At 35.0% G+C, this 25,521-nt stretch overlaps 1 protein-coding gene across 1 annotated transcript in view; it reads left to right on the top strand.

The window, feature by feature from the left end:
* The window catches only part of LOC132548797 (uncharacterized), a 40,159-nt gene extending 29,015 nt beyond the window's left edge, over positions 1-11,144 (top strand). Inside the window, exons 2-4 of the mRNA XM_060212690.1 lie at positions 1,211-1,329; positions 10,363-10,438; positions 11,026-11,144. Of these exons, the coding sequence (XP_060068673.1) occupies positions 1,211-1,329; positions 10,363-10,438; positions 11,026-11,144 (314 nt within the window). The remainder of the gene's footprint in view (positions 1-1,210; positions 1,330-10,362; positions 10,439-11,025) is intronic.
* Positions 11,145-25,521: the final 14,377 nt, after the last annotated feature.

The following is a 25,521-nucleotide window of genomic DNA, read 5'->3' on the forward strand; positions in this document are numbered from 1 at the left end:
CGGTTTATTATCCACAACTAATCTGAGAAAACAAAAAAGTAACATGCGATTTCTCGAAATGTTCTTAGTTCAGAGGTCATAACTTTGGAAAGGAGTAGGTTGACAAGAACCAAATAATGACTTCGTTTGCATTTTGATAGCATACGCTAGTACATACCAAATAACAGCTCCTTATCTCCAGTCTTTAAACTGTTAAGGAGTGGAAACTGAATTTTCATGATAAGACGGTTAGCACCATCATAATACCACAGGTGAATAAAGCTTCTCTTTTCATAATATCTAGGATTTCATGAAGATGAGAATATCGGTGTTATGTTGGTAGAATATCGTACTTACTTCATAATGTATACTAGCTTCTTTCTTATACAATCTTTGGAACTTTGTTTCAAAGTCTTTGCGATTCATTTAACAAATGTTATCAGTGATTGTAGAAAATGCCAACTTTAATGTTGAGTAACTTTTAGATGTAACATTGGATAAGCGACAATGGTAAGATATCCTTTTCTTCTGTTGATAACGACGTTGCTGACATAAGACACATATGCACAACACCAAAATCTTACCGAAACGACTCTGACATACGACGTACTATCTGAAATATGTACGTTACACGGTAATATCATCATTCATCGCACACAGACCATGTTAAAAAACACTTGTTTATTTTGATCCTACATTGATTTATTGCGATGGAAATATTCGTTATATACATGAATTATCTTCGGAACAAAGAATATGACAGAACACGGAAGTATATTGTCTTCCTGTATATGTTGCACGAGGAAAAAATAATATTCCAGTACTTGTGGCTGCTAAATCATTGTTAATCTATTTCCTCTATTGAATTGCACCAACGATTTATATGAACGTTGAAAACAGCTTATATTGATTTTTTCCTAGTTTCCCTTGTAATAGGTAAAAAAAGGCAATGAACGATATATTTCTTCCAATGTAATATAAAGGACTCTTCATTTTTGTCTCCGTTATCGAATATCAAAATATAACTACACCTCTATCTCATCATCTCTCTAAATGAAATTTACCACTAGGTTTTGAACATCCCTTTCACCTATAGACACCCTTGTTATCTATCTGTTTTCGAATTTCTATCTTTACCAACATGAGTGTAAAATGTAGACAAACGTCTGTAAATGACGTCAGCATGATATAAACAATGTGAAATATTGTCAATGTTTTACTTCCATTTCAGGACGAGTGTCCCCTGAACTACCCCCTCCGGTGTCCAGTGATGACGAAGATGAAAATAATCATCGTTCAAATGAGAGGATAGATGAAGAGGACAGATTAAACTCAAATGTAGGTTTCGAAGTATTTTTGTGCTCTTTCAACGTGTCACTTACTCAAAATGAGATAAGAGTTATAAGGATAATCAGTAATACCTTTGGTGAAAATGATCTGATATGTTTACATCGCAGTCATGTCTATATTATCTAAAGAAATTTGGATAAACAAATGTCCAGAATGCACACCGATTTCTTCCATCGAAACGATGACAGTTTCATATTTGAAGTAGTGTCTGCATCAAAGTTTTCAAAATCTTTATTTTGAAAAATAGATTTTGTTTGCTATGTTAAGCTGTCTCGGTTTCAAATAAAGTGCTGTTGTTAACTGACATGTACTGTAAGCTACAGTGTACATATCCTCGCGCTGATGTAGGCTGTAACGTGTCCAAACAATACAGCTTCATTAACATTTATTTAACAGTTATTCGATTGGTTGTACGCTTCACCAGAAGTATGTGTATTCTGGTTTCAAGGGATCAAATTAAGATGAAATGGCGGTTGTGCTTTTATGATGTCGCTGTTAAGTCGTTGATAAAACGATTGTTCTTAGTAGCACGTTTTTTACAAGAAAGCTGACAGATAAACATACAATACAGAGTCCATATGATGTAGATGGATGAAGACTATGGAGAGGATAATGGCTGTCCATAATACCATTAGCAGTTATTCAATTTCCTAGTTCGAAATAGGTTAAATGTGCTTGATGCTCGTTGATGTGCATGATGGTTTCAGGTTTGTTAACATTGTTCTCATTTTGGAACGCAATATTTTCCTTTATTTGATCAACAGAGGTTGACATTGCGGATGTTGTTGATAAAGCAGGAAACGCTTACTCTTCCGGAACACCTGTCCATTTTACTTCGATGGATTTTTATAGGTTTAATTACAAAGTTAAAAACATGTAGATATTATATCTATGTTTTCAATTAGATATTTTGGAAAGGCGACAAAGGGAGAGAATTTTGAAAGAGAGGGTACTGGGAAGTACAGTGATGTAAAGGCGACAAGAGGAGACAATAGTGTTGTGAAAGAGAAGAGAGAATGGGAAAATATGGGACTGGAAGAGAACGTGGGAAGAATATTGTGAAAAAAAGAGTATAGGAAGTAGCAGGCCGGAAGGGGGACATGTGGAATCAAACGAAGGATTTTGCAGGAAAGATAATTCATTGTGTTGTGGAAGGTTTCTACATTTGAAGGCAACTTCTGATTGCATATGTTTCATTCCAATGTCAATTTAATGATTAGTATTAGATGAATTATATTAGGTACCAACACAATACTATAACTATATCCGGCAAGTATCCGACATTATGTGAATGTATTTAAGATGTTTTCCCGTTGAAAGTGTTGCGTTAAGATATCATTACAACGTAATTGATGTGAAAGTGCAAACTTATCATTACCAGATTTCAAAAATAAGATAATACGCAAAAAATTTGATTGTGCCAAATAAAAGAATTCTCAGTATTTGAGAAATTAAGAAGATTGTCATTATTATTATAGGGTAGCAAGGACGTAGACAAGAATCTATTTCATAGGTGTCAAGGGAACGTGTCCATAATCAATTACACGCGCAGTATAATTTCACATTAGCTAAAACCCTTGTGTCAACATGTCTAGTCGTGAACGAACAAATGTGATAACAATGTATATGTAGAAGACATAATCATCCCACTAATCAGGTTTATCAGATGCAGACAGCTGTGCACTGGAACATAGATGCCCGATATCCACTATAAGGCTTTTGTTCTTCAAAACATTGTTAGCTTCCCGTGGTACTTGTCAAGCATTCTTAACACAATGTGTATTGTATTTCTACTTGTCCTATTTCTAATATTTCTGATGCTAACAAGTCATTTGTATATTGGTTAGATTGTCACATGAAAATAGAATCTCCAATGCGTAGTTGATGCTCTAATTTGCCGGATGGTTCAGTTGATATGAACCATGCTCTCATTTAAAAAGCTGGTCTTATTATCCTTGTTCTTTTTTTGCAAATATCATATTCATACAAATCCCTAGATTTGTAAAAAGGCTATTTAAATTATGTTGCACAAAAGACAAAGTGAATTACACCTGTCTATTGTTTTTAAATATATACAACTTAGATAAATAATGAAACATACAACTGTCTCGTCCTTCTTGGACTAGTCAGCAATTCTAAAGGCCCAAAGTTTATACCTGGAGGGCGACTAAGGAAAATCAAAAGTGATGAAAAGTATCACAATCTAAGTGAGGATATGATCTAGCCAGCATCCATAAGATATGATTTCCTTGGCCGAGTCGGAAAGAAGTGATTAATACGAGGGCTGATTGATAAGTTGTGATCATTGTATTTAAGGCCTTGTCTTTTGGCGGAAATATTACAATACTTTCCAAAATAAACCCCTTCATTATCTATACACTTTTGCCGGCGATGCTTCAGGGCCTCAATGCCACTTCCAGTGAAGTAGTTTTCTTGACAGTTCAGACAGTCCCCCGTTGCATGCTTGACGTCATCATCTGACCGAAAGTGGGTACCGAAATGGCTTTTTTCAATTTTTTGGAAATAGATGGAAGTCTGATGGAGCGAGATCAGGTGGATGCTCAATCAATTTAAAGTCACAATCGTTAATGGCAGCCATGACAATGAGACTTGTGAACAAGGGCACAGTGCTGGTTGAACAACATACCTTAACTACGTTTTACGCTGTGCTTGAGCTTAATATTTTCTATAACCTGACTTAGAAATGATGCATGATATGTGCCATTGATTGATTGTCCCTTTTGCAGATAAGTTACCATCAGAGTATCATCAGCATCCAGAAAACGGATGATATAGCCTTTCCAGTTGATGCTTTCTTTCTTTGGGATGAACCAGGTTGCTTCCGTTATTTAGATTGTCGTTTGGCCTCTGGAGTGAAATGCTGAATCAACGTTTGTCTATAGTCAACTCCTGTGCAGAAAGTTTGCAGGATCTGCCTCTAAAAGGATCAGATTAGCACCCGACAACGTCTGCCTGGTGTGCTTCTGATCAATTGTCAGAAACCTTGGTACCCAACGGGCTGAGAACTGCCTCATTGCAAGATCCTCTAGGACGGGCGTCATCCCCACGGCTCTTTCTGCCACGCTGAAATTCCGCCATCCAAAGTTTCATTGTAACAAATGAACGGGCATAATTCTTTAGTGTTGCTACTATATCAGTATGGAAATCCTTAGATGCTAGACCTTTCTTATGCAAATATTGAATCACTGCTCTTTTGGTGATTTTGTCCAATTTGCAACGGTCACTTGCCTTGTTTACTTTAGAGTGCTACGTCTTCGTCATAAACTGACCAAATGACACCCGTCTGCGGGTACACGGCCTTAAATAGTTAGGGAATACTAGTGCTAAAATAGGACATTCCTGCTTATCTTCTTCAATACAAGGTTCACAACTTATCAAGCAGTCCTACTATTTTACTAGGATGACTTATACTGCTTCCAGAAAGCAATTAATCAACTCGTCCTCGAGTTTCTAGAGGTAACATCGATGCTTGTAAAAAGGAGACAAGCATTTTGTCAATATTCCTCGCATCACTGCACGTAACAGTGATCGCAAAAATTTTCATTTGAACATTAGGAATCGAACCCGGGACAGTTTGTATAACTTTTCTAAAGTTCTAATGAATGCGTTTAAAATTTGATATATGACGAGACAAATGGAAGTAACTTGTATTTTTATCAAAATGTCATGAAAGAATATAATTTGCCTCTAACTTCCCTATTTGTTTATGTGACATTTATTGCGACCATTCCAGTTTGATTTTGCGCAGTAGTCTTATATGTTTCAACAGTTTAGTACAATAACCTGATTTTGATTGATTATCTGAATTGATTATTTGATTTGATTGTATCTAATTCTGAATTTGTATTGAGATATATTATTCACTAGAGTGTTATTTTCATTTCCTGCAGAGCTATGATGAATTTGATACGTGAACAGTAACGGCCTTTCTGTAGAAATCCCACTTGTACAGAATTACACATCCATGGGCAATAATTAAGATACCTACATTGGGTAGTCGGATGGCGAAGTGGTAACGCACTCGCCTTTCACCTAGCCGTCCGGGGGTTTGATTCCCAGAAGAGACGTGAAAATGTTTGGGGAAATCTGCCCGACCACGTGGGTTTTCCACTTGTACTCCGGTTTCCTCCTACAGTAAGACCCCGCGCGCGCTTCAATCTGGGTCAGGAAGAGTGATTAATATAAGCTGAAATTTTTTCGCAATTGTTAAATAAATCAAGTTAGTATTATATCAAAATAACAAGATTCACGTGTCTGGAAAATATGTTTACACTCGCGGAATAGATTATTGCCATTGTATAGAAACGTCATACAGAATTGTCATATTACCGAGAAAACAAATCAATCACAGAATCTACCTCAAAATGATTTTCTGTCAGATGCCATCCTGTGTCGAATAGGTTTGTCAATGATTCAATATGACAAGTATTCGTTATGGAATGGGGAAATTGTTTCTCAAAACTTTGCTTAAACTAACATCTTAAAGGTAGCTATATTCCAATCGTGTTCTAAAACGCTTATGGTTTTTCACTTTCAGACATATTGAAAACAGTGTTCCCGTAAAGGTTCATTAATTCAGAATTTGAAAATTAGATTAAATTTCTCCCAGCCTTAATGATCACTTAAGAATCGTAAAACTTGTTTCCTCAGATATATTAACTTACGCTGTGTTACCAATTTTTCAACAGAGAAAATAATAATTAAAAAACCATATTAACAAGAAACTGTGAAGAATCGATTTCTCCGAAGATAATTGAAAATCGTTTAATATTAAGAAAAGAACATTTGATTTTCAGCTCTATTTATTGAAATGGCGTTCATTCAGTAGGGCGATGTCTGTTTTCATTAATGTCATCTTTCACATGGAAGAGAATTACAATTAAGAAGATTAATGAGTTTCTAAATTTTATGTGTCCTTTCCATAAATTTGTTTTGACATGCCAGCATTAATAATCGATGCAAATTACAAAAATGACGATAATCTAACATTTGCTTTATATCTGTTGTTGTTGACACGATGACAGTTAATGACTGGGCACTTTCCCATTATGTGTGTTCAAAATCTGTATGACACACATATAATAACGTTCGTTAGATTCAGGTTAAGTCACCTTAATCATAAAAAGGATCATGTATTTTGTTGAGAACATAAATAATCAAAAGCTATCTGAGAGTTTATCGTGTTCAACAATATGTTTTCGTACTCCATACAATGTGATATATCAGGCCCATCTAATGGTATAAAAGTAACGTATATCAACAAAATACAAATTTTATCTAAATATTATCATATCAAATATATTGGGAGTTTATCACTGACTGTAGTTAATTAAAGCGTGCTAGTACATGTTATTCTTTGTAGATTTAACGTGTCATAGCTCACAAGTGTTGGTCGCCTATTTCCATCACTTTTCAGAGGGCTTGGGTTTAGACCGTCACGTTTCCAATTGTCATAGCTCACAGGTGTTGGTCGCCTATTTCCATCACTTTTCAGAGGGCTTGGGTTTAGACCGTCACGTTTCCAATTGTCATAGCTCACAGGTGTTGGTCGCCTATTTCCATCACTTTTCAGAGGGTTTAGGCCGTCTCGTTTCCAATTGGAGAAGCTAAAATACTGTTTTACTAAGTCAATATAATCGTTTCTTTTGTTTCTCACTGGCATTTATAATAATCATGACATTCGTAACTGAAATAATTTCGTTAGGACTTCGACACGATTGCATTTGCAATAAAATACCAACATATTAACAGAATCAAGTTTCACAGTCGAAATTGATAAAATGTTGGTAAATATGAAATATCTGCAGTAAAAATATCAGAAGGTCAAGGATAATGAAACCGCGTGTTCCGAAAAAGTGGATATGTTTTCTCTGTCGACGATAGACACCTGCGATGTAAGTCTACGATAAACCAAATAATCTCATGTTCTCAAATTAAGTGTCGGGAATGTCCATGTGTGTCAATACCATCAATTATTATTATTACGATTATAACCACTATGACACTCGTACTATATACCTTTTAAAGCACAGGCATGCAATGACGTGCTGACTTAATAAGGCTGTGTGTCGTATTGTTAATACAATGACATCTAAAATTGCTTAAAGGAAGAATATAGGGTATGTGGTGAAAAAATTCATGTTCCTTCTGTATTCAAATTATTCTTATTTTGTATTGAAGGATAGCATTCTTTTGTGTGCCTTTTATATCGTCCTCTGAGAATAAAGGTTTTAGACCGCTGATGATCTTTTCCCTAAAGCTTGCCAGAACTGGCATTCAAAGACTTTCGGAAAAGTTTGATGTTCCTCAGTCCTTTGACCTTAACATCATTGACGAATCCTACGAAGATACAGCCCTGCTGTGTCTAGTTGTAAATTTATATTGAAGGTGCTATTCTCTCAATCCTTTAATCGATGCATAAATCCAAGTGTTTTCCGTTCATACTTCATCGCCTTGTTACTTATCGATCGATGCAGGTTTGAAGCCTTAATCAAGATTTCCATGTAGATGAACAATCACAAAGATGGCATTAAACACAAAAAGATAATCCGTCTTGTCTTGCCGTAGGAGAAAAAACGCCTACACACACATATAATTGAACATTTTATTACTGAAATATCTGATAGACAAATAAAAAATCGTTATTAGCCGCTATGCGCAGATCGATAAACGTGACATTGCTTGTTTCGTATTGCAGTAAGTATGGGGATGGCAGGACATTGTTAACAAGGAGTGTCACTGCCATAATTGCTGTCGTTTTCATAATAGTCAATCGTATTACTATTGATTAAAAAAACATTTTCCTATATATTATGTAAACCATTCTATTATCGTGACTTTCAATTTTCGCGATCTTTCTCCCTTTGCCTACTTCACTGCGATGCAGTATTTGATATATGTGTTGATAAGTTTACACGTTCATAGTGATTATTTTTCGCGTCTGTTCTAATACATGGACACTAACAGGAACAAATCGTTTACGAATATGTATTGGTATGTAGTTCTCTCCAGTTATTTGCTGTATAGAACATATACTTATATATATATATTTTATAAACTCTACGTATTTGACAACAAATACGAAACACCTTATGTTAATTGTTGACCCGAGTTGAAGCGCACGAGGGGTCTTACTTTAAGAGGAAACCGGATTAGCCCGAGATAACACATTACCAGATGGACAGATGAACACTCGCTGATTCGAATCCCGTGCGCCTTGATGAATTGCGAGTGTGCTACCATTCTGCCTCTTGACCTGATGATATCTAGGTGTTCACTTGTAAAAAATGTTTGGCCTGCTGTTTCTCAATATTTTCAATACTGTTGTCCAGTATTGTTTCCATACATTTCTAATTAGATGAGACATACCTAGCTTTTTTATTGTTGGGAAAGGGATTCTATAAAACAGCTGCTTTAGTGGACAAACATTAAGTGCTGACATTTTTTCCCTCATAAACTGTTCAGTTATTTTAAAGAACATATGTAGAACACAAGCGCCGATATTCACGGGTTTACATTTATTTGCCTATCATAATCCTAAGGCGTATACAACACGCCAATATGGTATTTTCTGGTTCCTTATTGGTTGCATGTTGCATCTGAGATAAACTGTACATTTGTAGCAAGTCAAACCTTACATGCATGCTAGCTGCTTAATCCAATCCTACTCTCACATTATTCGTGGGACAACAGAAATTTGTCTGATATGTCCCAACTAGTCTATAACGCCAAGCAGGCACGTAACGACCATATAATGGATATGTATTGACAGATCAAAGTATCGCCTTGGGGCTTAACCTCCCTGATTACAGAACAACACCAGTACCTAACGGACGGTGTTTAAAATCTGTATAATAGAACCCTTAGGCTAAACGTTGGTAGATTATTGGCTAAATCAAAATATACGAAGCCTAGTCATCTTAATGAATTTTTTTTTCATTTGAAAGTTCTTTACAGAACTAATGGCTAGAGTTTGAAATGGATGGCTTCAAAAACCTATCTAAAATATGATAAAGAAAGAAGTTTGTATATTTCTTTTAATAAATACACATTCATTCCGTCACCAGTTAAGCTGAATCATTATTCAGAAGTAGATTCCATGATCGAGTAAGTTAATTGAACTCTTGCGAAAGGAAATAGTCAGTCTTTGCTTGGTTAGCTTAGCTGCATTATATATCTATATATAGATATATAATCTTTATGACTTTTAATGTAAAAAGTTATTTCTATGGATGTCAGTGAAAAATATTAAGAAAAAATGGTATAGAATTAGTAAAACCATACACCTAAATATCAAAAACCTATCATTAAGCTTGACATCTATGTAAAGTGTGTGTATCCCGATCCCATGGGAAGTGTAATTACAAGGTTCGAACAAAGCAATGGGTCATTTACCTTATTGTTAACAACAAATCATGTATTATAAAGATATCAAATATCATACGAAATTACAGTAAACACCCACTATTGTTGACTCTCTGCAAAGTGAATATAGCTATTATGTTATTATACAGCACAGTGATATCAGGATAAAAGATCAATTAAAGAAAAAATACACATATATTTCTACAATGAACAAACGTGCGAAAATAATTTTTTTTTAAATTAACGAAAAAAAAATAAAGAAATGATGAAACGTGAGGAAAATATGATCAAAAGAAAATTTTACGTACAAAGACAGTCTGATTAGTTGAGGGTGAATGTCTTCTGCTTTATTTAGGTCAATTCAGGTCAGTGATTTCAAATAAGCAAAAGAAAACGAATATTGGCATACAAACGAGCATCAAAATCTTCATGAAGTCGGCCTTAATCTTTCCCATCGTCATCATAACAAGATATTCCGTTGTAGCAAGCAGCGTCTACATGTTAATCGAGGACACTCGCCTTACATAATACGGGTCAGTTTCAAGTAATACCACGTTCTGCAAGAGAAAACCGGGGAAGCGTCAACAAAAACAACGAGTAATGTTTCTAAGGAGCATACGTATAAAGGTATCTTTGTATTTGCTTCAGTGTAGCAGAGCTGTCAGCGAGGGTATGAAGCAGTTGGAGGATCATACCCACAAGAAACAAGTTGGAGAAGGCACTGGTATGTGTACTATTTACTATTTCAATATCATTGATATGTATATGTCATCAGTCAAACCTTGTTTTATATGTTTTTATATTTTACCAGCTATAAAAGTGAAGAAAGTTTTTTTGCCAAATCAAACAAAACCAGGTAAATCTGTAAGCACTGGGGGGAAAATATGAATACATTTTAGTAGATTTTATCTCCAAAACATCATTTCGTTGATTATATAGTACAGAATATGTGTGTTTATTTGAATATAAACATAGCTTTGCACAACTCTAGGAATTCATATATATCTGAATAATGTGAAAAAGGAGAACAGACTTTTCTTTGAAATGATGTCAAAAGTCTGATGTTAATAACCTGTATATTGAATATCAGTTTCATAAAAATATTGAACTGATCTGTGTATTTAACTTTCTTAGAAAAACCATTGGTCATTCGCATAAAAAGATTTTCTTTTAAGTATTTATATAGCTGTATTTACGTTTATTGACGGCAATGAATTGAAAAAAAAACACATTCATTTTACCTTATTTTGACGAATGTTCGTTGATCATAGAGTGTCCTAATATTTCGTTTTTCAACTTTTCAAATTACAGTTCAAAATGAGCGAAAACCATTAATAGAGAAGTCTGGAACAGGAGGCCACACATGTCTACAGCATATCTACGCCCTACTATGTTGTCAGTGCATCTGCGAGACATATGAAGTCACATAAAACTAACTTAATGACGTCATATACTACAGTGATGACGTCAGACGTTAAAAATGAATATATATAGGATTGTACAGGACGACAATATGTTATATTTCAACTGTTATGTTTTCAAAAGACAAACAAACGTTGACATTAACTTTCTTTGCGGAAATTTAAGCCTTGCGGTAATCCAAAGACTTGACTAATCAGAAGTCTTACATCTGTCCTTTTAACATTTCCACAGTGTGCTGTATTCATTTAAATATTTTTACGCGTGATTATTGTATATAATTATTAAAAAGGCAATGGAGAGAAAACTTTCATTTGAGATGTTAGGTGCATCGTGATAATTCAACAACCAACCCATACAGATCACAATGATCGGTCGCCTGGTACAAAAGAACGCACGGCACTATCGCTGCTCTTGTCCCAACATAATCCAAGGACGCGGAGAAGAATATGAGTGAACGTATGAATATCGAATATTCTGAGAAGTTGTGTTTGGTGTGTTATCCGCATCGTTTAGGTTATAAAACTGACGTACGGTTCGAAACAAATAGTTTTTTAACTTCTTAGCACAATCATGCCAAGGTCTGCTTATAAAACACGTTTTTGAAGTAGATCATTAGAAGCGCAGGAGAAGACATATTATTATATGCATTCTTGTAATACGAAAACAAAAATTTCTGTGTTAGATAAAAAATGGTAACCGGAAATTGGTGGAAGTTTTCTTGACAGAGGCTAATGCGTGTTGTTTGTTTTAAAATGGAAATGTATTTTCATACTTTTATCTTACTTTATCTATAGTACTGTAGATATGCATCCTCGATACTCCAGGAGCTACGATCACTTTCGTTCTCTGCACCCCCGTAACATGTCATGGCAAAAATCAAAGCGGTGAAAGATGATTCGTGCCAGGAGAAGAAATCTGACCTATCACAGGCTAATATGTTCTTTTGGATTTAATAAACGAGCTACACACAACTCCAAAGCTATTACAATATACCGTTGTGTGACCTTGATATTCGTTTAACGTACATCAAATGATCGAACTTGTCTTTTGTCTTGTCCACAATGTGTTGCACATGAAACCTTCAGTTTTGCCATGAGATGTTCCAGTGGTGCAGAGAGCAAAAGTGATCGTAACCCTTGGAATATCGAAGATGTGTAGAGGTCATATAAATATGACAAATATGTTTCATTTTTCTATAACGGTGAAAACAGTTATCCATTCCAGCTTTTTGTGGTCTCGTTGAAAAAATTGTTGTAAATGCGTCCAGAAAAATCAAATCGAACAGACAAGGATTTTTTAAGAAACAAAATGTTTGTCAAGTAAATTGGTAATCAATGTTTACGAATTAAAAAGCTAAAATTCTGCTTGACGCAGAAGTACACAGTGCAATTTGTTTTTAAGACTAACACAGAGTTATAAGTGATAACTGAAGTTCCCATGGTTACTGGCAATAACAAGTAAATTAAGTTCAGTATTAATTGCATGATTGTTATTCACAAAGCACACAATTTCTTCATAATAAATATGATACTTACTAATACTGATAAGAACTTATATCATGCATATTTTTCGACAAATGGTCATTGTTAAGCTAAATCGTAAAATGAAGAAATACAATTTACCGTTTATGTGTACCGAGTGTCGTAGAGCTTGTTAATTTTGAGGGGATTACAATTTCGCTCTTTCATGGGGCAATGCGATCGCGAAAATTTGGCCCCGTGAAATAATGTGATGCGTGTGAATATTCACATATCAATAACATAACTATGTGACTTGTCCTTTTCCACAAATACAATTGTTTAGAACGGATTAAGTGGTACGGTACATGCATTGTTTTTGCCTGGTAGACTCGCAGTCATGTACAAGAATGTTTACGAAAATTACATAACATCTTTCATCAAAATCACGAAAGTTTAAAGAAAAATTTAATTCGTCAAAATTTAATCATCTTCTTTGAAACCAAATTGTGAAAAGTTTGACCCATGAAAATAATCGGCCTTATGTCATTTTTCTTATTGAATGCTACCAGACGTACGTCATTTTTCTTATTCAATGCTGCCAGACGTATTATTAAGATCTTTGAAATGTTTTCCCCTCCACATTTCTTCTTTTGTTATACAAGAATCCGGTAATCCATTCGGTTGTTTTCATATTTAAACTAGAATTGTAATATGCTGTTAGTTCAAGCGAGGGTTTAGTTTGCATTCAACTTGCTTTCGATGTTAAAAATCGAATCTGAATATAGAATATTTAATTTTTACATAGTGGCTCTAACACATTATAGAAAAGAACGAAAAATAAGGAACTTTTAATAAAAAAAAAGCTTACAAAAAGGTGCTTACAAATGGTAGGGGTATTCATTCTTTCTGTAAAACACTAAATTCAGCGTTGTCTACAAAACACTAATTACTGGACGACTACATGGTCGAGATTACTGATGTACCTAACCGTACGTAGAGAATTCCTCTTTGTTGATGATATTCAACAAGTCTCAGTAGGAATTCAGTTTAACAAGCATGTTTAACACACTGTTTTCAATAATGATAGTGCGTGGGTCCTGGAAAGGCGAGACAGCTGTGTGATTAAGTCTTACACATTGGTTAACTCTGCTGTATCTATTTCTAGAATGTGTCGTTCGCTTGTGTGTCTTTTGTAAAGTCCCAGAGATTGCAGATGGTAAACACTGCTATTGCACTTTTAGCCCCAGGTTGTCCGTAAACTGCATACCATGTTTTAATTCTTCAATTAGTGGCACGATTCAGAATTTTCACATGTACTTTTGAAATGATAAGATATACAAATTAAGTAATTTATAGAATTATGTGGCTTGTGCCCCTCCCCTTCAACATTTTGACATTTCTTTCGATTGCTTTGGCTTTCTTAGGTCGCCTCCAGCGTTTCAGGGTATTGGCCTTTGGCATCACTGGCAGGTCCTGGAGGGGCAAAGCGTGTGAAGAGTATGGTACAGTCAAAAGCATCGTGGCTATGTCTAAATTAGTATTGGAAGGCTCTGTTCGCTTGTGTTTTTTTTCTCAAACTTCTACATTAGCTGGCGATACCAGAATACTGACTAGTCATACACCCTCACATCTGACTCTTGCATTAATTTTTTTAAAAGTGTTTTCCTTTTTTTGTTTTAAAGCGTCATTATGATGATAGTGCATCCGATACAATATATTTGCACCAAATAAGCAACAAATAGACATTGGTATGGAGTACATTTGTAATGACATTTCATTTGAAAATAGAAAAAAACTACATATCATTCTATATATTAAGCATGGAAATTGTAATATTATTGATATGTTGGGGAAAAAGATACGCAAGTTCTAGTTTATTCCAAATTATAGTGTCTTTTTAAATTTTCAGTAATTCATTTCCTTTTTATTAAACAAGAGTTCCAACTGTCACTAAAGTGTATGATGGTGCGTTCCTGTTTCCGAAAGAGAGTACAATGACGTTTCTTTGAATTATTTTGGTGATGTATTTATGTTATATTATACTTGAAGTGTTCATGTTGTATTGGTACGCTTCTATGAGGCTTAATTGCGACTACGATATATAGTTTGGGTTAGAAGAGTAATATACATCATAAAATTGGCTATATATATTAACATTTGATAATCACCATTACGAAGGAATTTATAAAGATATTTATTTTTGAAATTATTATTCATTGACTTTACTATGACATAACATTAATTTATTATATGTTTATGTATTCCTCAATTCTTAGCTATTATTAAAGAGGAAGTTATATTCCGCTTCAAATCTCCTGATCAAATAAATCATATGATATTATATTTTATGGGTAGTGCTATCATGTATTTCCGGTTAAAAGGAAAGTGATATGATAGTCTATGGGTAGTGTTATCATGTATTTCCGGTTAAAAGGAAAGTGATATGATGGTCTATAGGTAGTGTTATCATGTCTTTCCGGTTAAAAGGAAAGTGATATGATAGTCTATGGGTAGTGTTATCATGTATTTCCGGTTAAAAAGAAAGTGAAATGAAAGTCTATGGGTAGTGCTATTATGTAGTTCCGGTTTAAAGGAAAGTGATATGATAGTCTATGGGTAGTGTTATCATGTCTTTCCGGTTAAAAGGAAAGTGATATGATAGTCTATGGGTAGTATTATCATGTATTTCCGGTTAAAAAGAAAGTGAAATGAAAGTCTATGGGTAGTGCTATTATGTAGTTCCGGTTTAAAGGAAAGTGTTATGATAGTCTATGGTAGTGTTATAATGTCTTACCGGTTAAAAGGAAAGTGATAAGATAGTCTATGGGTAGTGTTATCATGTATTTCCGGTAAAAAAGAAAGTAAAATGAAAGTCTGTGGGTAGAGTTATCATGAATTTCCGGTTAAAAGGAAAGTGATATGATAGTTTATGGGTAGTGTTATCATGTATTTCCGGTTAAAAGGAAAGTGATATGATAGTTTATGGGTAGTGTTATCATGTATTTCCGGTAAAAAAGAAAGTAAAATGAAAGTCTGTGGGTAGAGTTATCATGAATTTCCGGTTAAAAGGAAAGTGATATGATAGTTTATGGGTAGTGTTATCATGTATTTGCGGTTAAAATGAAAGTGATATGATAGTCTATAGGTAGTGTTATCATGTATTTCCGGTTAAAAGGAAAGAGATATAGAAGTCTATGGGTAGTGATAAAATGTATTTCCGGTCATAACGAAAGTGATGTGAAAGTCTATGGGTAGTGCTATTATGTATTTCCGATAAAAAGGAAAGTGATATGATAGGATATGGGTGGTGTTTTAATGTATTTCCAGTAAAAAGGAAAGTGATATGGTAGGATATGGGTGGTGTTTTAATGTATTTCCAGTAAAAAGGAAAGTGATATGATAGGATATGGGTGGTGTTTTAATGTATTTCCAGTAAAAAGGAAAGAGATATGATAGTATATGGGTAGTGCTATAATGTATTTCCGGTTAAAAGGAAAGCGATAATGATAATTTATGGTTTTTGAAGTTTGTATTATATATCTCAAATTTTATTTGAAATATTAGTAATATACTTAAGCTCCGGGAATATGGTAAGTGATGTAATCTGGTATAGCTAGTGATGTGATATAGGTCCGGAGAGATCGGATGTGACATGAAATGTATGGCTAGCTCCGGAGAGATTGGCCGTTAACATGATATGTTAAGGCTGGTGATGTGATATAGGTACGGAGAGATTAGAGGTAACATGATATGTTAAGGCTAGTGATGTGATATAGGTCAGGAGAGATTAGAGGTAACATGATATGTTAAGGCTGGTGATGTGATATATGTACGGGGATATTGGAGGTAACATGATATGTAAAGGCTGGTGATGTGATATAGGTACGGGGATATTGGAGGTAACATGATATGTAAAGGCTGGTGATGTGATAAAGCTCCGGAGAGATTAGAGGTAACATGGTATGTTAAGGCTGGTGATGTGATATAGCTCAGGAGAGATTAGAGGTAACATGATATGTTAAGGCTGGTGATGTGATATAGGTCCGGAGAGATTAGAGGTAACATGATATGTTAAGGCTGGTGATGTGATATAGGTCCGGAGAGATTGGAGGTAACATGATATGTTAAGGCTGGTGATGTGATATAGGTCCGGAGAGATTAGAGGTAACATGATATGTAAAGGCTAGTGATGTGATATAGGTCTGGAGAGATTAGAGGTAACATGATATGTTAAGGCTGGTGATGTGATATAGGTCCGGAGAGATTGGAGGTAACATGATATGTTAAGGCTGGTGATGTGATATAGGTGCGGGGGTATGGGGAGTTGTATGAAAGATATTGAAAATGAAATGTTATTAATAGTTTTGAATATTACATACCCCCGGAAACATTAGCACTGATACATAATAAGTTATGCCAACATAATGCTCCGGATATACTGGAACACTCTGATATTGTGGATATTTTATTTAAAATTGATATTGTATAGTTTGTGAAGGAAAGTGTGGCCATTTCATTTAATGTGTTACATTTAAATAGGAAAAAATCTAAGGTTCGTATGATTTTTTGTCAGTTTGACAATTCGTTAAATGAGTAAAATTTCGAAACTATTTGATAAAATTTCGTTTTATTATAAACAGTTTACTTTTTGCTTGCTTATTTAGACATATTCTGAAAATATTAGTTGTGTTCAGATGCTCCACTCAAGCACATTGATGTCCCTTTTAAACTGATTACTGATGGTACATTCTGATCAAATCACATTTTTGTTTCAGTAAAAAATATGATAGCATCAATAAATGTGACATGATTGTTTTTTTTTTCTTTTTTTTCTCGTGCTCACTCGGCACTTGTTGAATAAATAAATGAATGACATACTTAATTTAAAATAAGATGTGATATTAAATTACGTGACTGAAATAAATATTGCTGAACCCTGCGACATGTGTTTTGTTTGTCTTCCTGATTAGATGACCAGATTGGGTTGAAAGACTTGTTTGCATAGTGTTAAATGTGTCATAAATTCTATAAGGAAATTCAAGTGTCATTACAAATTGAGAAAACTATTATTAAACTATGGCCTGTGTATCTGTAGCTCAACAATTGTCAAACAACAAGGACAATTTGGTTCGGAGAGTGACCTTTGGAACAGTTTGCACTTGAAGTTTAATGGGTTTAGTTTAACCTCAAGGCTCAATATTTGGTTAAAGATTGCATTACAAATTTAAAATTTCACAAACCAAGATAAATTCACCAACCACTTTCGGTGCCGTAGTCAGCTTCCTCTCTACCTTGATTTTATCTGAACTGGATACAGGAATACTGACTTCTTGTTGAAATCCATTCGTGTATATTAATGTTGAAATGATTAAATGACTAATGAAATTAGACACAAGGAGTTTGTAAGAGAGCCGAGATTACAGGGCGTACTTTACCTTAAAAACTTAATAACATGCGACGGACATGATGTTCAATGAGGTAGTCTCACCCTACTACTGGCATGGGAAACTGACTCAGACTGTTAACGGGGCAACAAACCAATGATCAAAAGGATAATTTCTTTTTATATATAATGCGGGTATGGACAATGATATACGGTCGTTCAGCCAGGAATTAACCTTTATGCCGCAATCAAATATTTGTTCGTCTTGTTGCGATTTTAATGAACATAAGCCTTACATAAGGCATATAATCTTTCATAAGCTCTTCACCCAGCCATGATTCATCAAAAAGTTGCTAATGATAGACAGCTGTTTTAGCAATATTGTGAATCACTGTCAAACAGGGCACCTGCTACAAACCATTATCAGTTAACATTACATCACAAATGTTCGAAATGTCAGCTGGATGTGCTGAAGATTAAATGAAAAGCTTCTTGGATTTGAAATTTATTGATTTATTGATGCACTTTGCTTTCCTCCAATGTTTAGACTTCAGCATCATTCTATGTCGCTCATTAATTTGTGTCATAATTAGTACAAGATAAAAGAGCTCGCTGCTCCAAGGAACAGTATTTTTCTTATTTTTTATTTATGTCGCACAGAAAAGAGGAAAGGAATAAAGAAAAATTCTTCATATACAATGTTTTGATAAAGTAATATCTTTGCGAATAATCATCGGCGTATGTTAAAAATTGCAAATGATTTTGCGACGTCAAGTACCAAATGGAACGAAATCATCTCTGATTATACTCGTAGCTTAAATACGATAAGATATCTAAGGATTTGATCTGCTATAACGCCTTGATTCAATTCAATATCAAAGCAAGGCTTTATGGTCAATTAGTATAATCAGTTCATACTGTCCAATCTTTTAATCAGGAATCAGTATTCGATAACTATGGACTTAGAGTGCATCTCAAGCAAAGTTAAACAAATGACATCGATGGTAATGTTACGGGCAGAATCGTGAGCAGTTTCATGTACAGATTCATATCTAGATCAATTACAGCAATGCTGCATTCTGAGAATAGGCACCAAGACCGTAATACCAGACCTAGCAGACATTTGTACAGGATCAAACAGAACAATAATATATAATTACAGTGACTGACATCCCATGTCACATGGTTACATGTCTTCTCTTTTATGTTTGTACTATATGTATCCACAGATTCACAAATATCCATATGTTTCCATATTCATATATATTCAGACGGACGGACCGACGGACAGCCCATGTCACATGATTACATGTCTTCTCTTTGATGTTTGTATTACATGTATCCACAGATTCACAAATATTCGTTTGTTTCCATATTCATATATTTTCAGACGGACGGACAGACGGACAACCCATGTCACATGATTACATGTCTTCTCTTTGATGTTTGTATTACATGTATCCACAGATTCACAAATATCCATATGTTTCCATATTCATATATATTCAGACGGACGGACCGACGGACAGCCCATGTCACATGATTACATGTCTTCTCTTTGATGTTTGTATTACATGTATCCACAGATTCACAAATATCCATATGTTTCCATATTCATATATATTCAGACGGACGGACCGACGGACAGCCCATGTCACATGATTACATGTCTTCTCTTTGATGTTTGTATTACATGTATCCACAGATTCACAAATATTCGTTTGTTTCCATATTCATATATTTTCAGACGGACGGACAGACGGACAACCCATGTCACATGATTACATGTCTTCTCTTTGATGTTTGTACTACATGTATCCACAGATTCACAAATATTCATATATTTCGATATTCATATATTTTCAGACGGATGGACGGACGTACAGACATGTAAATAATCCGTACACAGAACACAGATATCTTAAAATAAACAGTTACAGATTAATCTTTATGCTGATATCAGATGGTCTGAGCATAAAGGAGTGGGATAATTAATTACAAGTGTAGAGGTAAATTGATCTAGATGGTGAGATTAGCTTTGTTTGATCCTCTAGATATCCAATACATCAATGCAAGCAATGTCCGTCTGTGGACGATATTGAATGGAATCAGTGTAATTATATCCCCTCTACAAGCTATTACGTGGATCGATCCCTGCATTGTTATTAGCGAAAATCCTTTACATCCGGCATCTCCAAAAGGTCAAAACCCATGCAAGAAAAATGCTTACATGTCAACAAAATTTTGGATCAAATTCGATAAGATATGATTTCAACAAATCTGATCCAACGAGAAAACAATAAGGAAATGTTTGAATCAGACAGATGAGGTCAGGCGTTCCGGAATAATTAGTGTATTTTGACAATGCCTCTTGTGTAAATGTGGGTCATTCCAAGAAACAAATCCCACGCTGGTAAATGATTAAACACACTTACAATCAATGTTGGGCAACTGTTGCCACAAAATAATTTAAAATAACAAAATAGCAATATTTAAAACGCTTACTATACAATATGTTTACATGTATTGTTGATATTTAGATTTATCAATCAAGAGCTAAAATTAGTAAATTGCCAAGTACCCACATGTCTAATGATTTTACATGTATATAACTTCAGACGAGTGGTCAAGGCGTTTGACCGTTTGTATCGATAGCCCTGCACCTCTATATCGTGGGCTCGAGACCTACGTGGGGTACTGACCGCAGTTCGGTATTTTCCTCCGGGAACTCCGGCTTTCCTCCATCAACAAAACCTGGTACGTCCTTAAATGACCCTGGCTGTTGATAGGACCTTAAACAACTGTAAACAAATAAAGAAACATTCACGTTACAAAACATAACGTAACTTGTATCATGCCTTATATAGCTTTGCAAGGTTGATTAATATCATCCTGGAATTCAAGTGTTGTAATTGTACTGAGCATGGAAACTTGCTATGTTTAATTAAATTATAACTCTATCCCAAATGGGTGCGTTTGATAATAAATGACTTCATCTCACGAAGAAAATAAATTATTACACAAGTTCATTTCGAAGAGACTCTGATTTTCTTTTTTCTTTTTCTTTTTTTTTTCAAATGTTTTCAAATGATGTTTTAATTGATATATTCAGAACTGTAGCTGATTTATCAATACTGTGTTCAGGAAGTAAATGATAAAAATAGCCAACTCTGTGTAGGCATGTAGGATAACTAGTATTCTACTCTCGGATATAAAACTTACGTTTGGAACTCCGACAAAGCCTCGGTTCTGACCCAAAATATATACCTCGGGTAGGATATTCATATCCTAGATGCCTGTACATACATTGTAGTTAGCTCCGTGGATACTCTGACTAAATGTTGGAACTGTGTGTACTTCCTGAAACCACCGGCAAGTTAATGCTATGACCTATTCTTTATATAAATACCTTGATAAAAAGACTTTCAGTTCGCAGAGAAATAGCTGGAGACAATTTTCTACAGAGTATTAATTTTAAATCTCTGTCTGTTTTGGCGAATTTTCCTCCGCGCTACGTTTCCGGTAAGGTCCCTACGGTAATTGAGTTTGCAACATATCGGCACTCACAATGTTCGCTGTCACGACGGGGTTTATCTGTATAATACACGTGCTTGAGAATGCAAGCGGTGTAGATTATGGAAGCAGAGAAGTGTCATGTAATCTATTCCTTTAGAACAACAATACATCTCTACAAGAATATGGTTGAACAAAACAGTGTAGTTAATGCTCATTTGTATTTCTTTTTTAATTAAGGCCATCAAATTAAAATAATCAAAGTATGATCGTTAGTAATGGTGATTTTCGAGAGATATGCCTGGTAGTTCTGTTGCTGATAACTCTAATTTATCTAACAAAGACGCTTCTCCTTCTGAAACACCTGGTCTTATTATCATTGTACCTTTAATGGTGTGATTGTTTAATCATATTTTGCTTTATATTCATCGAAATTGCAGTAATATTCTTTTCAACTGTCGCCATTTACAAGGTTGTTTGTATACAACAGGGACAAATAAATCCATGTGATTCTCAAGTCCAGCTCAGACCATATAAAGAAACGGAAATAAAGATAATATATGGCACGTGATAAATTCCTCCTCGATAATCCAGGGGTTACAATCACTTTCGCTCTCTACACCCGTGGAACATGTCATTGCAAAACTGAAGGTTCCTTGTGGCAAGACGAAAAGACTAGTTTAATTCTTTTGATGTACATCAAACAAAACTCGAGGTCGTATAATGGTGTGTTGTACTGGTTTTGATGTTAGATATCGCGCCTTTGTAATCTTCAAAGGAGCGTATCAGCCTGTGATTGGTCAATTTTTTTCTCCTGAAACCAAATTACTTGACTTGAGCCTTCAATTTTGCCATGACATATTCATGGGGTGCAGAGGACGAAAGTACCTGGAGTATCGAGGATGGTGATGTATTATTTTCATTTCGAAAACAGCTGCATTGATTATTTCCGACTGCAAGTATTTGATCACACAATACCCTTTAAGCATGTATGAAGCGAAACATGTAACCTTAACCGACCAGTTCGTCTAAAGAAATTGTACAAAAACACACAGAACAGAATGTAGCACTTTTCCATATCAATTTAGAATTACATATATATAGAGTATCGCCAAATAATTGTTTAAACTGCGAAAATGTCGACTAATGCAATCAACCAATGAGGTTGTTTGACCCTTGTCACGTGATGTATTGAACAAGTGTGGACACCGTGAAAAGGGAAGTGACATGAATTGGATTGCCTTATATTTTGATCGTCGGGTTAAAGGTCTAAGATTAAAGATTAACATATGAAGATTGAAGTCATGGTTAATAAAATTATCCTTGATTTTTGTGACAAGATCTTTAGGGGGATTATTGACTCCACAGTGGAGCTAACTGCGTGAGCTCTTCGTCGGCAGATTTTTTTTAAAAACGATTTAAAGTTCATCACAACAGCTATCAAAGACCTTTCGAGTCTTTTTTTAACTTCACCGTCAGATACATAATGTATTGATAATGTCTCGTGTTCGATAACCATTCTAACGAAAATCAGATTTCTCACATCATCCTGTTTTCAATACCTCTTTTCACGAACAAGCACCATGTAACGATGTGAAAAAACAAAAATTGACAAAGGTCTTATCCCAATATCATGATTTCCCAGATATACCGGTATTTCTACAACAAACCGCTGACAAAACGTAACAAAATAGTGTTTCGAAGGATGTAAGATTGTACAGACAAAAAAGCTATTTTTATAATCGCATTCCATGATCTCATTTGGAATCCTCCACTCCCTTGTAAAGTATGACGCAAGAAGTCGCCATTATCTGACCATGTCTAGTTTTCTCCGAGTTAATAATCCAGTAGTTATATTGAGAACAAGCCATCATTCGGATTTAAAAACAATTTCTTTTAGGACCAAAACCCTCAAAAAGTGTTATTTATAATCACATATGTTATCCTTAATAATCACTTTTTAAAATCGTAATTTTATCAATTAATATGCCAGATGCAATGGAAAAAATTCTATCTACGAAAAACTACGATGATTTTATCCTAAAGCTGCTTTCCTGTTGATTCGTACACAGCTGAGTGGTTAATGTCATGCTGACATGCAGAACAGAGACAAGGCTGTAATGAATAGTGACTGATCACCAATAGATGATACTCAAAAATGTGCCTTGCCATGTTCCATACTAATGAAGTAATTTTCAAAACGAATCTGTGGTTGTCAATTTCCGGCTCGCAAGAGTGTCAGCGTGATCACGTGGAAGTTCACAGTGTCGAGTTGCAGTGCTAATTTTATTAGCTTTCAAGCGTTTCGCACACCCAGAGGGAAAACGTCGTTTGCAAGAAATTGAAATGGCTAACCTTATTATCTAGCTTTAACAAGGTTAAATTCTCATTTTGTTTCAGAATAATCCTGCAAGGATTGATTACGCGAGCAGGTTAACAGAACAAATTATTCACATGCCAGCACGAATTTATCTATAAAAATGCATTTTAGTAATAATACATTGCGTTGTATGCCTCTGACAAGGGCATTCAGATTTAAACACGTTCAAAGAAGTAGGCTACATTTTATTCATTTTTAAATCTAAAATTATGTTGCTCACCAAATTCAATTATTCAGTGTATCATTTGACCTATTATGTAATACTAGCTGATCCGTTCTGTCGTGTCTTGCAATATTTCTAAGCATACAAGCCACTGTTAGAATTCGGAGAGTAATTAACTATGATTATCTCCGCCGTTGTCCCGTTTACAAATTTTTACTGCAAAACGAATGACTTGTTTACTGAAAAGAATTGTTCTTAATCAAGTTAATTAACTTCAGGGGTTAAGTGATATCTGAGTAGATTTCCTGCAGACCATATTTGTACAGACATTCACCGTCGATAAGAAATGTCAACTAATATTGTTACAATGGTATGGTTGTACTTTTACATACACTTCTTTTCAATCAATCGAATTTATATAAAAAAAAACATCCTCAAAAGCTTCACACTTTACACCCGGACCGGATTTACCTTAGAGTATGAGTACACGGGACAATGTTTGAAAAGCGATGATTGGAACCACGGTTGTTTCAGTTCAGATACGTCAACAGGGCGATGTTAATTACAGGTCGTTGATTGGTGATCACTGACTTGCGAGCGGAGCAACATTGATGTTATACGCACTGACTGAACAGTCCTGTGGGTTTTGCTGATGCATATCTCAATACAATATATAAATTACCAATACACTGATATCAAAACATAACCTGTCAATCTTCAGCTTTTTATTTATTGATTGATTATTCTTTATCATTCCTCAATCGCAGTTTAAAGATTTTGGAATGCATCCACGTATAATACATACATTTATATAATTCTATGATTCATCAATTAATATCCGGAATTTACCGTCTTGTATTTAGTGTGTCAGTATTTTCGTATCGTATGCCCTTGTTGGTTCTTTGTTTAGCTGCGTCGTTAGTTTTTTTCCGGAATAAAAAAAAAGAGTTCACACGTGTTCAGCTCTCACTGTGAAAAACTAAGCATTTCCTTAATAGATGACACACGTTACAGAGAATCTTATTTGTTAGATATGTGTAAATGTTTTCTCACTTGCCTTTCAACAGTTCTTTTTCTATCTTAACCAGCGGAAAAAAGAAATGCAAGTTTTGTGTATTATAACTTTTAGACACTTGAACCAACACTGAGCTACATCCGTGCACTTAGAAAATGTTCTTCGGTTAAAATTCAGCCGACCTTGACCTCGCTCGACGCTGCATGCTTTCAGCATCTAGGGTACTCCTGCATCATATATGCTGGTAAATCGTTACAAATCGAAAATCGGAACAATACAGATCAGCTACACAACATTTCTTTTCGAAGTGACTGTATTGCGAAATGTCGCGATTAAGGGAAGGCGATAGGGGTAAGGTCATTGTTCCGATAATGCAGGGGCATTCGCAACGTCATGTAGCCTAGCAATATGGTGTACATTAGACAGCAATATTCCGTTTAGTTGGGCGTCTAAGAGCCACATGGAGATTGG

The sequence above is a fragment of the Ylistrum balloti genome, unplaced genomic scaffold (genome assembly GCF_031769215.1).
Source record: "Ylistrum balloti isolate Yb309-2 unplaced genomic scaffold, AGI_CSIRO_Ybal_v1 Utg370028, whole genome shotgun sequence".
NCBI lineage: Eukaryota > Metazoa > Mollusca > Bivalvia > Pectinida > Pectinidae > Ylistrum > Ylistrum balloti.